The sequence below is a fragment of the Dipodomys merriami genome, unplaced genomic scaffold, assembly GCF_024711535.1.
Source record: "Dipodomys merriami isolate MVZ:Mamm:240054 unplaced genomic scaffold, mDipMer1.0.p SCAF_5, whole genome shotgun sequence".
Classification (NCBI taxonomy): domain Eukaryota; kingdom Metazoa; phylum Chordata; class Mammalia; order Rodentia; family Heteromyidae; genus Dipodomys; species Dipodomys merriami.
Window position 1 is genome coordinate 43,453,228 of NW_027206068.1, and position 17,739 is coordinate 43,470,966.

Genomic DNA, 17,739 nt, shown 5'->3' on the forward strand with positions numbered 1-17,739 from the left:
CTAGATCAGTCGGCATATTTCTGTCTGTGCCTGATGGTAGTGACTGACTAGGGCAACATCATTATGAAGGAGAGAATTTTTTTCTGTCAGTTCTTTTTTTCTAGGTTGTGGTGCAATCTTAGGCTAAAGATCTCTTTCAGTATAAAACTGATTTCTATTCTCATCTTCAATTTGGGTCTGTGGAGGGTATGTTTCCAACCTCCCTGTTGCTCCATGCATTAAATTAAGCTCTAAAGTGGTAGAAATTCATTGTGATTGAATCATGGGGACATTCTGCTTGTTGGATTCCAGCAAGTTAGAAGATCCTTGTGCTTAGAGTCAGTAACACAGGTGAAAGTTTGACAACCAGAGTCTGACTGTGATGGAGGTAGATGCTGTCATCTGGTAGATACTGTTGTTCTGTGACCTCCGTTTCTTCCTGGCTTTTGCCCCTCCCCTAACACTGCTTGCACACAAAGTGGGCAACATTGAAGAAACAAAGCGTTAGACTGTAGTTACATGCAGAAGAAGGGCTGGGTACAAGGATTCTACTATTAGCAAATAGATATGGAAAGACATCAATTGTAACCCAACTTCTAGTGAGAAGTAGAATTCATATTAACTCAAGCTATTCAAAAAGTAGAGTGGGTTAACTGTGTGTAGTGAGTTCTTAGTGCCTAGAGAATTTCAATGTGTTACCTTCAGAGAGGGCTGTCTACAAAGACCATTAATAACAAGTCACAGCATTGTTTGGCAATTTCTACATTGCATCTCCCAAAATTTAGTAATATATGAGTCATTAGAAGAGCCTTACATCACTTTTTCTTTTGGTAAGATTCAGCCATTTACTTGCTGCTGGTGTAAATGAACAATTGTGAAATTGGAAATTAAATGTAATAATCTGTGTCTACTTCCTTTTCCTAGTGACTGTTCAGGTTGTAACATGTGTTCATTCCTCAGTGAATGAACACTGCCATATAAATTCCTGTCAGACTGAGAATAGTATAGATGTGTTAGATGGAGTTGTCATAACCATTAAAAGCAAAGAAACTGGAGCTAACATTATACTTAACTTATTCTCTCACTGATTTATATTTTTGTTTTGGTTTTTCCATTCAGTAATGATTTAATACACCTGGTGATTTAGAGTCTTTTAAGCCTTCCCCCGAACTGAGGCTAGACAAATAGGTGACATTAAAGGCCATATGTCAGGAAACCTCAGACATATTCTTTGACTATTAAAAAGAGAAAATTAGAGATAATATAGCTAATAGAGTTTCCACCCTATGTGCTTTTTATTATGCAAAGAATGTATCACACATGCTAATATATCTATTTGGAAGCTTAATTTCTCACTTTTTCATCCTATACAGCAAAGGTGTGATATGTGAGGGAAGTGTTAATATTAGTGTTGGCATTAACACAACTGAGTAGACTATATTGACATAACAAGGAAATGCTTAAATTCCTACTTTTTCTTTATTTCCTTTTCTATTCCTTTTTCCTTTTCTTTTCCCTTTCCTTCCTTCCTTCTTTTCTTCCTTTTTTCTCTTTTCTCCTTCCTTTCTTCCTCTTTCTTTGTTTACCTCCCTCCCTCTCTCCTTCCTTTCTCTCTTTCTTTCTTTCTTTCTTTCTTTCTTTCTTTCTTTCTTTCTTTCTTTCTTTCTTTCTTTCTTTCTTTCTGTCGGTCTGCGTGTCTTTTTTTTCAGTGTCAGTACTAGTGTACTGTCTGTGGCTTAGGTTTTTGGCTCAAAGCTGGCACTCTAGTACTTAAGCCACAGCTCCACTTTCTGCTTTTTGGTGGTTAATTGGAGATAAGAATCTCTCACAGACTTTGCTGCCTGGGCTGACTATGAACTGAGATCCTCAGATCTCAGCCTCCTGAGTAGCTAAGACATGAGCACCTGGTACCCAATATGATTCTAACCTGTATGAGGAATAATAATTTTCTTCGGCAATGAGGTAGGTTGGAAGAAAAGAACCAATGTTCCTGGATCACCTATTGCGTGTCCCACATTGTCCCACATTCTGCCATCCTAACTCCATCCATCCATATCCTCTAGTCCCATTGAATTATGTGTTTTCCATACACAGGCTGGGGACCCCTTCCTTGGTCATTTAACCACAATGCTCTCCTTCCACAGGAAGGGCTCCCTAGTTCACATCCTGTTCACTCATCAATGTCTAGCTCCTGCAGCTCCTCCTTCATGAAGCATACTTCACAATCCAGAGACTGCATGCTATCGTAGTGCATTCTACCTTGTCATGTGTTTTTGCCAGTCTCCATGGCAACTGCTCCCAGACCATGTTAAGAGCTTGTGAGACAGACTCTTTCTTGACCATTTGTGTAACTCCCATGGGTTTTATAACTGCACTTTGGACTTTGTAGAGCTTAGTACTAGTTTAAATGAAATAAATTAATAAAAAGATAAAGTTAGCATCATGTAACCAAATTACTTGAACTTCCTGAATCTTAGCAATTTCAACATTCTTGATGGTTTTTTAGGGAGTAAACATTTCTCGAGGGCAAACATTTTAATTTACAACTGCTTTGCAAAGCAGCGTGACTCTGCCTGCTTTACAGAAGCATAAGTGACTTTGGTCAGATCCTCCCAGGCAAGATGATTCTTCTGTCTCTTTCACGGGAGCAAATCTTCCTAACCTCCTTCTCGTTGCCCCCACGTTCTCCTTGAAAAGTCAGGGCACAGCAGGGACTGCAGCTGTGGGGAGAAGTGTGCTGTGATCTTCCAGAAGAACCTGGGGTCGAGTGACTGTGTGCTCATGAGTGTGGGCGCATGCTCGTGTACTGAGGGCATGTCGAGGTGATGCTGGTTACCTAATCACATCCTAACTTTTGGTGGCTCTGGGGTTTAAACTCAGGGCTTCATGATTATTAGGCACTTTACTTCTTGAGCCACACCTCCAGCCATTTTTGCTCTGGTTATTTTTTGAGAAAGGGTCTCACTTTCTCCTCTAGTGACAGCCTAGACTTTATACTTCTTGCTGTAACTAGGTAACAGATGTATAGAAACATGTTTTTTTCTGTTGAGATAGGGTCTTGTGGATATTTGTTGTTGCCCCTTCAGACTGGCTTTGAACTACGATCCTTCAGATCTCAGCCTTCCTAGTAGCTAGGATTATAGGCTGAGCCTTTGCACCTGGGTTAACATTCTTGACTGGATGACGATCAGTCACATTGCCCTTTTCCCATCAATACACTGGAGGAAAAAAACCTCAAATATTCATGACCCTTCTGTCATCGAGGATTCTTTTATCCTTTAATTGTATAGATTTTACTAATTATGTGGTGGCTTTCCATTATATTTGGTTAACCTAGCTTTATTTGGTTTCCCCTGAAAGCTGATAGTCTCCTTTGTGGTTGTGACTTGGGAGATGTCCTACCTTTTCAGAAAAGTTTAAAGCTCAGAAAGTGGTTCTGCGTATTTCCGTTATTTCCAAATTCTTCACAGGTACTATCTATCACTGTCCCTCACTGCCTCTGCTGTGGTCACTAAAATAGGAGGACTTACTTTATTGCCTCCATTCTGCTGCTTTGAAAGTCTATGATTGAGTAGAAATGGTCCATTTTGAAGTGATGCTCAGTCCAGGAATGATCTGGGATAGGAGCAGACCTCAAAGGAAGTAGGAGCATTCATGTCAACTGCTGCTTATTTTAGATACTTTGTCGCTGCGTAAAATCATCTAGAAAATTGTGATATAATTCGTCTTTCATTTTAAAATTCTATCTACCAACATGGGTTTTCTTTAAAAGCTATTATATACAGGCCTATATCCTATTTTCACCAAGAGAGACAGATGGTTGAAACTGTAGCTAAATTCAAAACTTTTTGAATTAAAGAATACTTGTAGTATCAGACACGTTTAAGCCTTTTAGAGCCAGTTGAGAAATCTGTTGTGAATGCTGTCTCATACCATGGAGTTATCCATTCATGTACAGAATGCTATTTGCCAGGCCAGTCCATTTGTAGCCAAGGATTTCAGATGGCTGTTTTTCTAAAAGAGATATAAAGGTTGTGCCAATGAGGCAAATACCCATTTTCCAAATCCTGTCCTGGCATTCACCATTTCTGCTGGCAGGCTCTGCAGGAAGCATGCTATGTCCCTGCATTTCTGGCAGTGTTGATTTCCTACACTCCCATGAGCCTGTTAGGGTAGCTAAAAATGTAGGTTAATATGGGTAAGGATACCTGCCCTGGTATATTTATGGCTTGAAGTATTTAGGGACACTTCATTTTGTGTTCCTCTACTTTTACTCACAGTGGATTTAAACATGTAGCACTATGAGCTTTGGTCATTCTGTGGTAGAATTTGCAAATGGATATACACATTCATGAGCATCCAGATACTGATCTCATGGTCCTGAGGATTGTTAAAGCTTGATTAGTCTCCCTTGGTAGCAAACAGCCTTTTCTGTTCTCACTGACATCCTGTGAAAATACCATCATAACTCTATGGGGATCATGATATGAAAAGTGTTGAGTGACAAGGTACAAAGATAGGAATCAACATTAGAATTTAAAATTTATCTGTTTTAGAATTAATGAGGTCCAACAGATTTTAAACATTTAACCTTTACTAATAGTAATAAAGAATAAAACCTGGCTTGGTAGTGCATGCCTATAACTAGCTACTTGGGAGGCAGAGATTGAGAGGATTAGCCTAGGGAAAAATATCTTGGGTGTGGCAGTATGTACATGTCATTTCATCTAAAGCATAAATAAGAGGACTGCTATCCAGACTACCCAACATAAATGTGAGACTACGTTTGAAAAAGAATGAAAGCTAAAAGGCTTGAGATTGTGGCTCAAGTAGTAGGGAAGAAAAGGGTGCATATAAAAATGAATATGTATGTATGCGTGTTTAAAGTAAGTTCTATGAAATGATAGATGTTCTAAGCAGTACTGTCAATGCTTTCTAATAGTTCTAAATCTCTTCATAAGGAAATTCCTGCCTGTGACCTCTCAGTTGTTGTACACTCACCAGTGAGTTGTAGCCTCTCCTTTGAAAAGCGAATACAGTATGAATTATATAATTGTAATAAATGATAGGGTTTTTTCTTTGTTCAAATGTTTCCAAATTTCCTCTGCCTACTGAGAAATTCAGATTCCTTTGATGCATGGCCCAGCAGGCCTTTGACTATAGGGTGAGCGATACATCCATGTTTTCCTGGAGCTTTCCTGGCTTGAGCACTGAAAGACCCTCAGTATGCTTTCCCTTCATTTCTGTGCAAACTGCAGCGCTGGACATTTAATTAGGAATCTGGTTGTTAGTTGTATTTCCAAACTCATCTCACTCAGCCTTCCTTTATACTCAGTGTTCAATCCCACAGATTGGCCATTCTCTTCCTTTCCTTTCCACCTTTGTTCATGCTTCCTTCTTTGTCTATGATGTACCATTTACCCATGCCAATCTGTCTCTCTGATGCTTTAATTCACCTACTTTCTGAAGCTTTGGCTATTCCTTCTGTGAACACAGTGGTAACCATTGACCACTTTGAGTTACGGGATCTTTAGTTGCTCTGTGTTATTCTCAGCTGTCTTATTTTTTTACTGCTTGTGGAACAACACTGGGATGAAAATTGCTGACAGATGTGAATGACACAGCAAAGAACCAATCTAAGAGAAGCAGAATACACCAATAAGATTCTAAGACCAAGAGAGTGGGTCAAGGGATATGGGAGGAATATAACTAAAGACACAGGCAATGATTAACTATCTTAAGAGACTTGGGTTTGAATAATAACTCTTCAATTGGGAAGGTGTTTACTTTGAGTATCTTTTCTATACATCTCTTTTCTATTTGTACTTCTCCCTCCATGATCATTTCAATTGTGGTCCATAAAATTCAGTAGAATGCATTCAAATTTGTGTGTGTGTATGTGCACACACGCGCACATACATGAGCACTCATACTGGGGTTTGAACTCAGGGTCTGCTTGTGTTTTAGCTTTGTAGATTAAGACTGGCACTCTACCACTTGATCCATAGCTCCATTTTCTACTTTGTGGTGGTTAATTGTAGATAAGAGCTTCTGAACTTCCCTGCCTTTGGCTTCCCACCTCAATCCTTAGATCTCAGCTTCCTGAGTTACTAGAATTATAGGTACAAGACACTGATGCTGACATGTGAGGTTTTTTGTTGTTGTTGTTTTTTGTTGTTGTTGTTGTTTTTGGTAATGGTCCTGGTGCTTGAACTCAGAGCCTGGATGCTGTCCCTGAACATTTTTACTTAAGGCTAGCATTCTACTACTTGAGCTACAGTATACAGTGCCACTTTTGGTTTTTATGGTAGTTAATTGAAAATAAGAGTTACATGCACTTTCCTGCACAGGTCGGCTTTAAACCATGAACTTTAGATCTTAACATGCTGAGTAGCTGACACCTGGCGGTAACATCTATTTTTAAAAGATTGAGTAAGTTGACTTCTTGTGAGCATGATTGTTGCTGACTTACATTAGGAAAATTTATTTTTGCTTTTTAAATATTAAAATTTGTCCTTCCCTAATTTTATCAGTGGATGCTGAATTTTCCTTTTTTTTTTTTCTGTCCTGGTCCTAGCACTTGAACACAGGGTTTGGGCCCTGACCCTGAGTTATTTTTTTATTGCTCTACCACTTGAGCCACAGCTTTACTTCTAGCTGTGTTGCTGTTGCTGCCGCCTCCTCCCCCCTCCCCCTCCCCTTCCCCCTCCCCCCTCCCCCTCCTCCCTCCCCCTCCTCTTCCTCCTTCTTCTTCTTTGTATGTGTGAATAATTAGAGATAAGTGTCCCACAGATTTTCCTGCTTGGATTTTCCAGTCCAGGCTGGCTTTGAACTGAGGTTCTCAGATCTTAGTCTCCTGAGTAGCTGGGATCACAAGTGTGAGCCACAGATTCCTGGACTTAATTTCCTTTTATGATGAGAGTTTAAATTTATTTTCTCTTATGATGGGTAAGGAGTTCCTGGTATCACACATTAGCTCACAGCCTCTATAGGTCAGGAAAGAGTCCACAGTAAGTAGGCCTACTGGCCAGTGTTGTTTTTAATTAACTTGATTGCGCAGACAATATGGCCCCAAGAACAGCAGGCTCAGGACTCCAAGTCTCAGCTGAAATTAGTTATGTCTAAAGATTGTCTTGTTTTGTTATCAGTTGCTTTAAAGATCAACCCTTCAGGTTATTGAGAGTACATTTATTTTTAGACATGTTCATTTATCATCTTAGCAACTCTGAGAAAACAGCTGCAAATGCAGTAAGAGTGCTCTGTTTTAAAGTACAGATTATTTTTGTATAAATTTTAAGGAGAAAAGCCAACCTTCAGCATGATGATTTATCCTTAAGACATTTTGAACCATACATTCTTGATTGCTAAGTTTATTACTTGAGATAAACAATGGAGGCTGTCAGTTATAAGTTGAATAGATTTTGCTATCTAGTCCTTTTAGAGTCAGAAAACAGGTTAAAAATGTAATTCAGGCAGGAAAAATTGTATCAATGGATCGGTATTGGTAGTGATTTAGTAAAGATAGTTTCCTGGATGAGGGGATGCTGGGAGTAGGTGTGTCGTGCACATCTGTACTGGTGAATGAGAGAGTGAATTTCCTTTACTATAAATGTAAAGATTTGTCACAAACCAAGAAAGAAATTCTTTGGCTTTGTTCATTGTAAAGCACAAGCAGACAATTCAACTTTCCCATCTACTTTGACCAAGTTTATGGGTTTTAAAGGATCCTTTCATGAGGTCCTTCTTTTTAGATTTCTTCATGCTGTTCCCTTGTTTCTCTTCTACCCTATTTCCTGGAGACTCATTCCCAAAATACATCCTTCTAGTTATTCAAACTGTTCCATCTCTAGTTTTATGCCCTTTCAAGAGTTCTACTTGAAATTCTCGTGTCCTAAGGACTCTTGATATCTGAGTATCTCCTCAAGGGGATCTACTCTAAGATATGAATGACTGATTCTCTTAATTGAGGAAAAATTCTTTTTCTACAGAGAGGCATGTTGAATCTATAAATTAGTGGAATACACTGTAGGGGTCAGAAATAAGGCGATATTTCTTACAACTTTTGGGCAAAAATAGCCCTAGCTGTCAAGTCCTCTAAGATTTAAGAGCTCTCATCCCTACCCAGTTAACTAGATGAGAGAGCAGATACCCTATGGATTGATTTTGCTCTCTAGCATAATGAGTCTGTGCTAAGGGCTCTAGTCCCTCTTGTTTAATGCACTGCGATTGCTAATGCTCAAGTTACACTTTAAGCAGAACAATTTGGGTCACTCAGAATATAAAGCAGTGAAAGTATCGCTGGAAACATAGTAATACTAAACATAGTTCAAATACTAAACATAGTTCAAAAACTCAATAAAAGCAGAACAAAGGCTTACCTGTATTAAATATTGCCTGGTTTCCTAGTTAAGAATGAGGGAAGGGGGCCTGGGAAGGTGGCTCAGTGGTAGAGCGCTTGCCTTGCATGCATGAGGCCCTGGGTTCGATTCCTCAGCACCACAAAAACAAAAAGAAAAAAGCCAGAAGTGGTGCTGTGGCTCACGTGTTAGAGCGCTAACCTTGAGCTGAAGAGCTGAGGGATAGTGCACAGGCCCAGAGTTCAGGCCCCACAATTGGACCCCCCCCCCAAAAAAAAGAATGAGGGAAGGGGTAACAAGTTTGACAAGAAATGTACTTATTACCTTACTTATGTACATCACTCTGTATAGCACCTTGACAATAATAAAAAAATTAAAAGAGTAAAATTGAATATAGCATAGAAAAAATTAATATTGATACTTAAAATGGTGTGTATATATTGTGCTAGTAGTTCTCTACTAAAATAAATGAAAATTTTGCAGTGCTTTAAACCACCCAGTATTATCTTTGGTGATATGCCTGAGAATTTCACAAGAGGCTTTCTTTGTGGTACCAACTTCCTCATACAATTTATGTGCTCTGCCAAGGAAGGGTGAGAGAGAATGACAGTAAGATTGGACCAGAAATTTTCTGATGAGGATCCACCATAAAGACCTTTCATTGAAGAACTTTCTTTGTGTTAAAATAAGTAAAATCTTGAGTAAGTGAACACTGAAAGGGAGGCGTTATCTCACAAAGTTATTCAAGAATAAGGAGATCTGGTATTAAGTTCTGACATGGATTTAATGGTTGTAAAACTGGAAAAATTCATTGTAATTTTTCTATTTAGAAAATACGGTTACTGGATTATGTAATCTTTGAGGTTCTTATTCTTATTCTTTTTTTTATTGTGAAAATACCATAAAGATGGATTACAATTACATGAGCTGGGTAATGAGTACATTTCTTAGCAAGCATTGTTGCCTTCTCCTTTGTTTCCCCTTTCCATCCCTTCCCATCCCATCCCTCCCCCACCCCACCTTCCCCCAGCCAAAGTTGTAAAGTTCGTTTTTCAACATAACGTCTTGTACATCTCATTGTTGCAATGGGTCCACCTGTATTCCTATTTAAACAATTTGTTTTTTCCCTTCCCCTCCACAAATTATACCAACATCAAATGCAGTGAAAACATTATACAGCAATAGCCAAAGGACAAAAGAATAAAAAATTCTCGGAGAAAAGTCTGTAGTTTATTAACAATTTGTCTTTGTTATTTCAAAACCAGCCTCAAGCCTGTTGATATGTGTGTGCGGTGGGAAAGTGAGGAAGAAGAAACCTCTTCGCTGGTGTAGCCAACTGAGAAATCTTTCACACAGAGGGTTTTTGTTGTTGTTGTTGTTTCTGTGATGGCCCTAGGGCTTCCATTCAGGGCCTAGATGTTATTCCTGAGTTTTTTGTTTGTTTGTTTTTGTTTAACACTAGTACTCTATACTTGAGCCATAGCTCCACTTCCAGAATTTTTTGTGATTCATTGGAAATAAGAGTCTTAAGGACTTTCCTGTTCTGGCTGACTTCAAACCAGAATCCTCAGATCTCAGTTTTCTAAGTAGCTAAGGCTTACAGGCATGTGCAACAGGTATCCAGCTCACACACAGTTCTCTAAACCTTTTCCTGAAGCCTCATGCTCCTCTACTATTTTTTTAATCTATCCCTGAGACCTTAACTCTTTTTGATATTTCTAAAGCATTTTAGCTTGTAGAATTTGTGAACCTGTCCTGAATTTTCTATGCTTAGCGATTTTCCTACTGTATCTTCCAGTTTTCATTTTCCTTAAAAGAAAGAATTTAAATTCTCTCATTTAGGTTATTTGGTTTTATTAATTAAGTTTTTTATTGTGAAAATACTGTACAGAGGGGTTACAATCACATGAGCAAGTAATGAGTACATTTCTTTTCTTTGTTTTTTTTTTGGGTCCGGTTGTGGGGCCTGAACTCTGGGCCTGGGCGCTGTCCCTCAGCTCTTCAGCTCAAGGCTAGCACTCTACCACTTGAGCCACAGCACCACTTCCGGCTTTTTTCTTTTTGCTTATGTGGTGCTGAGGAATCGAACCCAGGGCCTCATGCATGCAAGGCAAGCACTCCACCACTGAGCCACCTTCCCATCCCGTAATGAGTACATTTCTTATCAAGCATTGTTGCCTCCTCCTTTGATTTTCCCCTACCATCCCTTTCTTCCCATCTCCACAACTACAGTCCTCCAGCTTCCCACCCCCCCCCCGCCTAAATTATAAAGTTTGTTTTTCGACATAACATCTTGTACACATCATTGTTGCAATTTGTTGCAATGGGTCAATCTGTATCCTTATTTAAACAATTTGTTTTTTTCTCTTCCGCTCCCCAAACTATACCAACATCAAATACAGTGAAAATAGGGGTTATACCATGGGGGAGGGACATACAAAACAACAACAAAAAAATCATGTGGTATCTAATAAATACATTAGAATAAATAGCAAGAAAGAAAAAAAAAACCACTTGTGTCCTTATCTTGGGGTTTATTTCACTTAACATCATCTTATCTGACCTTTTCTTCTTGTCTTAGATATATACTAGCTATTGCATTTGAACATGTCTCTGAGTCAGGCTTTAAAAATCAATGTGTGTCATCAGAAGTAGGTTAAGTGAGAGAGCAATTTGAGGGTGCTAAAGTCCCCAAGATACAACTGGGCTTTGTAAGATCAAAATGATTTTCAAGAGTGAAGCAAGACATTGGTGAATTTGAGGTCAGCCTCAGCTAAATAACAAAACTATTTCTCTCTCTCTCCCTCCCTCCCTCCCTCTCCCTCCCTCCCTCTCTCTCTCTCTCTCTCTCTCTCCACATACACACACACACACACACACACACACACACACACACACGTGCGCGTGCACACACACACAGAGACACAGAAAAAAGAACAACAAAACCAGGAAAGTAAAGCAACCTATTAATCAGTTTTCATAGTTACACAGAAATGTTTTCTGTGCTTTTTATCACTGTGTTGATATTTGCACTCAGGGTATAATGACAACCATGGTGTCATTATATAATGGTGTCTCAGCATGAATTGAGATAGAAACCAAAACTATTAGTGATGGCAACAAACTTCACTGCCTAGGTTATTAAGAAATAACCTAGGTTCATTAAATATCCCTCACGCCTATAATCTTAGTTGCTTGTGAGGTTGAGATTGGGAAGGTTATGGTCAGAGGCCACGGGAGGTCTACCATAGGTTGATGGTGAAGGCGCAAACCTGAGCAGGAAGAGAAGCTTTATCTCAAAAGTAGGATAGGAAAAATTAAGGCTAAAAGTGTTTCCCAGGGGTAAGAGCACCTACATAATAAGAACAAGATTGAGTTCAAACCCCAGTAAATGAGTTATATTCTTCTTACTATTTTTGTCTATAAGTTGTGGTTATGATTAGGGAGTAAAGGATGTAGGTGATTTGATATGCTTTGAGTTGGGCATAGACAAAGAAAGGAAAACAGGAGAGGAGATTGTGGTCAACCAGAGGTGAAACAAGGGGTTTGCCGAGAGCAAGAGGTAACATGTTGAGTGGTGAAAGCAAACAGGAAGGGCGGATTTGGCAATGAAGCCAGGCTCAGAGAGAGTGAAAAGGGGAGAGTTCACAGTGCAGGACTGCTGTGAGAGATCCTGAGCTGGCAGGGCAAAAGTGCATCAAGTGACCCCAGAATGGATGGAGTTGGGTGAAGCTAATCTGTGTTTATTCCAAAACTTGGGTGGAGTAGAGTCTTGCCTTGTCTGCAGGTGGAGGAACATTTAGATAATTAGACAGGGAAGCCTTTTGTTTTCTAAAATAATTTTGATTTATTTCCTTGATCCCTTGCCATTTTGTCAATAAAAGAAGAGACCAGCTTTTGATTTGTGTGAAGTAAGTTAACAATAATTAGCTCTAATGCTTATTTTCTTCTGTTGAGAACATCAGACTTGCCTGAGCTGTGACCTATATTAGCCACAGGGCCCTCTATAACTCATGTCCTTCATGCTTTGCTCCACAATTTTCTTTGTTTGAAGTGAAGGGAGATTTAGTGGGTTAGTCTGGCCAGTCCCATGGGAAAGCCAGTGGGATTCAATGCTGACACTGCACTTTGTGCCACTATTTCACCCTATGCGTAAAGGCTCATTCATTTACTCTAACATGTACTTCCCAACCCCTTGATAGGAAGAATTTTCTTTAGGTATCTGGTTCTCCCAGAAGGTTGAGGCTAAGTGTCAGTTTGGGAATGGATCCAAAAATGAAGAATTGGAAAAACCCAGTAGAGCTGTGGTCTTACCCATTGTAGCTCTCTACATTTCAAACAGGATTTGGACTTTCAAAAATCATCTCTACTTAATGAAAGTTTTGACTTAGAAAATGTTGATAATTGCTGGGAAAATGTTGAAGAGGGAAAGTTGAGTTTTCTAGGAAGTTTTTCCTCTGGCTTAGAATGACATAATTGTTGCTTAAACAGAGATCTTTCTGATTATACATTTCACTTTTGATGGCAGAAAACAAAAATTTAGCCACAACAGTTAGATTGGTTCACATTGACAAAATGTATGTAACTTTGATGACATGTATAATTAGAATCTTATTTTCTATTTTAATGTTTTATTGTAAAGATACTATACAGAGGGGTTACAGTTATATGAGTAAGGGAATGAATACATTTCCTATTGAGCATTGTGACCCCCCTTTGTTTTTCCCCTACCATCCCTTCCCTCCCCACCTCCCCAGAAGTTGTGAAGTTCCTTTTCAATGTGGTGTCTTGTACATCTCATGGTTACAATGGGTCAACCTGTATCCTTATTCCAGCATTTTGTTATTTCCCTTCCCCTCCCCAAATTAGAAAAATTCTTCTACCAGGAATTTTACCTGTTGGTGTTGAAATTTTAGCCACCAGCATTTTTATAGCTACCAGTTCTTTAGCATTTCTAAAAACAACAGAAACAAATTAGAAGATCTAACTGCATGGGTCGTCTAAGCGGGAACCAGGTACGAGCAGCCTTGTTAGGCAGAGTACTTCTCCGTACACCTCTCTGCTATCTGCCTATCTTCTGTATGGACTTTATATCTACGACTCACATGAAAAGCCTTTTGTGGGTAGATATGGTTCAAATCTCTATTCCATAGCTCCAGCGTCTTCTCCATCTTCTCATGCCATCAGTAGTAGTGTATTTATGCATTCTGCCCCCAAATCCCATTGGTAACAAAATTATGGCATGCTAATTTTTTTTTTGTCATTTCCTTTGCCTTCTTTTATCACCATCGTCTTTGTATTCTTGAAAAGAAATTCTTACAAAGTCTTTCTGTTTTGCAGCCACCAACATTGACTTTGTCCTTCTTGGCTCTTTGTTTCTCATCTATACTGTCTCCCATCCAGTTCCTGTCCCACCGCACATGCATTGACTGAGATCTATGTTGGCACTATCTCCGAGCAGCTTGTCTTACCCTAGTTCGGCTTCAATCTGTTCTGCAGGCAGGGACAAGAATAGGCTCAGGCAAATTCCACTTTCATGTTGTCACTTTTCCTTTCAGAAAGCTGCTGTGATCACTCATCCCCTAGTACAGTATATCAAATAAAACTCGCTTTTCTGTATTTGCAAGGCTTTCTCAAATACCTCCATAACTAGTCTTTATATTTCTTTGTCTTTTAAAAAATAATCTAATTGAATTGTGATTATTTACAACTTGAATATAATGTACTTAGATCAAATTTACCCATCTATGTTACTGTTTCTTATCCATGTTTCATCTTCTCTACTTCCCTACTCCATTAAAAAAATATTTTTATTGAAAAGATGATGAGCAGGGGCGTAGGGGGGCTTACAGTTACATAAGTAAGGTAATAAGTACATTTGGTTTTAATCATTGTTACCCCATCCCTCATTTTCTCCTGCTTACCCCTCCCTATTCCCTCCCTCCAAGTTGTAAGGTTGATATCCAACATAGTGTCAAGTGAATATCAATGTTGCATTGGTTTATCTTTGTCCTGCTGTTTCTGTGATTCCCTTTCCCTTCTATATATATTGATTAATCTCATATACAAGGCACCAGGTATCGAAAACTAAGAGAAATGAAAAGAAACAAATTACAGACAGCACATAATATGAACCTCTTGTTTTTATATCTTGGAGTTCATGTTGATGTGCTTCATTATATGTGGTCCTATGCACTAAGCAATTGGGTTATTGAGTTCCCCTGTTAAGAATATCATAGACATATTCTAGTTCTTACAAATGAGAGAAAGCATACAATCTATTTTTCTTTGGGTCTGGCTTCCTTCATTTAATATAATTTTTTACAAGTCTTTCCATTTTCTTAAAAATGGGAAAATGGCATTCTTTCTGATGGAATAACAACTTCACTCTGTGTGTGTGTGTGTGTGTGTGTGTGTGTGTGTGTGTGTGTGTGTGTGTGTATCACATCTTCTTGATCCATTCATCTACTGAGGGACATCTGGGTTGGTTCTATATCTAGCTATGGTAAATGATGCTGCAATGAACATGGTTATGGTGATAGCTTTAGTATGGCCTTGTTTTTGGTCACTTGGGTAAATGCCCTGGAGTGGGATTGGGAAGCTCTATGTGTAGTATTTTGAGGAATCTCCATACTACTTTCTAGAGTGAATGGACAAGTTTGCATTCCCACCAACAGTGTATCCCAACTCCTTTTTGATGGGCCTTTTTTTTCTTTTTAATTTTTTATTGTGAAGGTACTGTACAGAGGGGTTACAGTTACATAAGTAAGGTAATGAGTACATTTCTTATTGAGCATTGTTACATCCTCCTTTGTTTTTAGCCTACCATCCATTCCCTTCACACCTCTCCAACTCCTCCCTCCACCCCCCCCCATAGAGTGTCTTTGTTTTTATTGTGAGAATACCATACTTTGATGGGTCTTATTGATTAATTTCTTTCTTTTCTTTTCTTTTCTTCTCTCTCTCTCTCTCTCTCTCTCTCTCTCTCTCTCTCTCTCTCTCTCTCTCTCTCTCTCTCTCTCTCTCTCTCTCTCTCTTCTATAATGTTTTTCTCTCCCCTACTACACTCATTTTGATTTAGACTCATTTTTATTTCTTAAACTCAATTTTCTGGGTTCCTCTTTCCAAATCCAAATCTCCCCTTGCTCCCAGTTCAATTCCACCTATTCCTCCATATTCACCCTGGATTTTCCCACCCTCCTCCCATCCATCTTGATTATTGAGTACTCTGCATTGCTTTTAAACATTCGTAGGTCAGAGCACAAGTAAGCTTAAAATTAGGTTCTGTCTCATATTGGCTGGATAATATCAGGTCTTACTGATCTCCATTATCTTAGTTGCAAAAAAGGCATTAATTATTCCATTCTTCTTGAGTTGTAGATTAAATGTAATAATGATTGCCAAGGGCCTGGCATCTGTAATCAGTAAGCCAATATTTTAGAGGCTGTCTCCAGCCACACCACATGTTCAAAAATTTGAATTAAACATTCTTTGAATCAAACAAACAAATGGACAAAACAAAACTGGTTTTCTGACTATCTTTATACCTTACATAGGACCCAGTAGAGATTAAGTACTCAATAATTGTTAGTAGAAAAATAAAGAGATTGATTATTGTGATCAAAATTGTTATTTCACAAGTCTTTGCCATCGCACTATGAGTAGGCATGTGTATGGTAAGAATGCATGACATTTCCTGTCTGTGTAGCTGATTGAAACTATGTCTTAGAATGACTACAGATTCATGATTACCTTCAATCGACAATGTCAGGAGGTTTGAGGATGTGTCAGTGTTCTGTGTCCTTTGGTAAGTTTTTGCCTTCCATCACCCTGTCATCTATATAGGAATAAATATATTATGCATTTATCATATCTGCATATGCATAGTGTACAAGTGAGTACTCAAGACTTTTGTAGTTAATCACTCTTGGCTATTTCTTTATTTCAGGAATTTAGATCAGAAAAGGATTTTTCATTTCTTAGGGTTTCATCTTGTTTGCTTTCAAAATCTAAGATGCAAATATATAATCTTTGGTAATTGATCCTTCTCTTATTTGAAAGCATTTCCAGCCCCATTCACCATGAACCCTGTTATCACAATTAAAATGAAAATTAAATCTTGTTCGGATAAAATTTCCCAAGAACTTACCCCAGTATTTTCTCCCATTTCATGTGTATGCAAACACCCTCTACTTGCAAAAGGAAAGTGCCAAAATAAGTGAGGTTGCATTCAGTATGCAAATGGAAGTTTTACAGAGATAAGGTTGTATTAGAGATAAAATTAATTGTGACAGTTCAGGAAGAGTTTTGCATAAAAAGAATATTAACATGTTAGGTCTGCAGCTGTCTTCCATGATGCATAAAATGGCAGGCAAAAATGAAATCTTCAAGCCTAGTAGAAGAATGTTTATTGAGTCCATAGAAATTTGATCAGGGTATACTCTAAGGGTTCATGACAGCCTATTTTCTTTTCTCAGTGTGGATGAATTGCCCCATTAGCTTCTAAGCTAGAAATCATGATGATGATTCTTTAATAAGTCTCCCTTTCTCTTCTGTTTGTAAAGAAACTTACATGGAAAATGTGCCCTGTTTTCACTTATTTGCAACTAAGTTGTTCTTTCAAATCACAAGTTCAGTGATAGCACTGAGCTTCTGTGTCATTTATGTGGACCTAGTAGAGAAAGAATTGTATAATTAGACCAGACCCTAACTTTATTTTATTTTTCAACATAGGTTAAATAATACAGTGTTATTATCCTAAAGTCACATTTTCAAGGTACATTTCTTTTCAAATGATTTTTACAATGTTAATACAAGGAGTCTATTTATATATGTACTTACTTTTTTTTTCCTCCAAGGTAACCAACATGTCTGACAAAAGTGACTTAAAAGCTGAGCTTGAGCGCAAAAAGCAGCGCTTAGCACAAATAAGAGAAGAAAAGAAACGGAAGGAAGAAGAACGGAAAAAGAAAGAGGTAAATACTGGGTATGCAGGCATTTAGGGTAAAAGGAAAGATCACTGGATTCCCAGTGCTGTTTCTGCGAATAAGCAGGAAACCCCTCAAAGAATTCTTTTATGATATCTGAGCAAGACGGGCAAGCTATCCACACAATAAGTTACTCTTATTGAATAGGTCATTGCATCTCCTGGGTGCTTACATCACCTAAATTGTGGGTAGGGTATAGCGCAGAGGTTCCCCAAACCCAGGTTCATTGCAAAGTGTAACTCTGAGATGTCTTTATTGTTGAGTATTCTTTAACTTTTTTCAGCCTCAGTCCTATTCTTAATAAGAAAACAATGGCATATTTATTTTACAGGGTTGTAAAGATTAAAAGTTGTTGAGTTCCTAAGGCACTAGTACTTAGCCTATAGCTGGTACTTGCTCATGGGACACAATTTCTT

The 17,739-nt window shown here is 38.5% G+C and overlaps 1 protein-coding gene across 4 annotated transcripts in view; it reads left to right on the forward strand.

Moving 5' to 3' along the window:
* The window catches only part of Dync1i1 (dynein cytoplasmic 1 intermediate chain 1), a 280,550-nt gene that overhangs the window by 13,579 nt on the left and 249,232 nt on the right, over positions 1 to 17,739 (forward strand). For all 4 annotated transcript variants that reach the window (XM_069996539.1, XM_069996541.1, XM_069996540.1 and 1 more), the window contains exon 2: positions 17,195 to 17,311. In XM_069996539.1, the coding sequence (XP_069852640.1) occupies positions 17,204 to 17,311 (108 nt within the window). In that variant the 5' untranslated portion in view covers positions 17,195 to 17,203. The remainder of the gene's footprint in view (positions 1 to 17,194; positions 17,312 to 17,739) is intronic.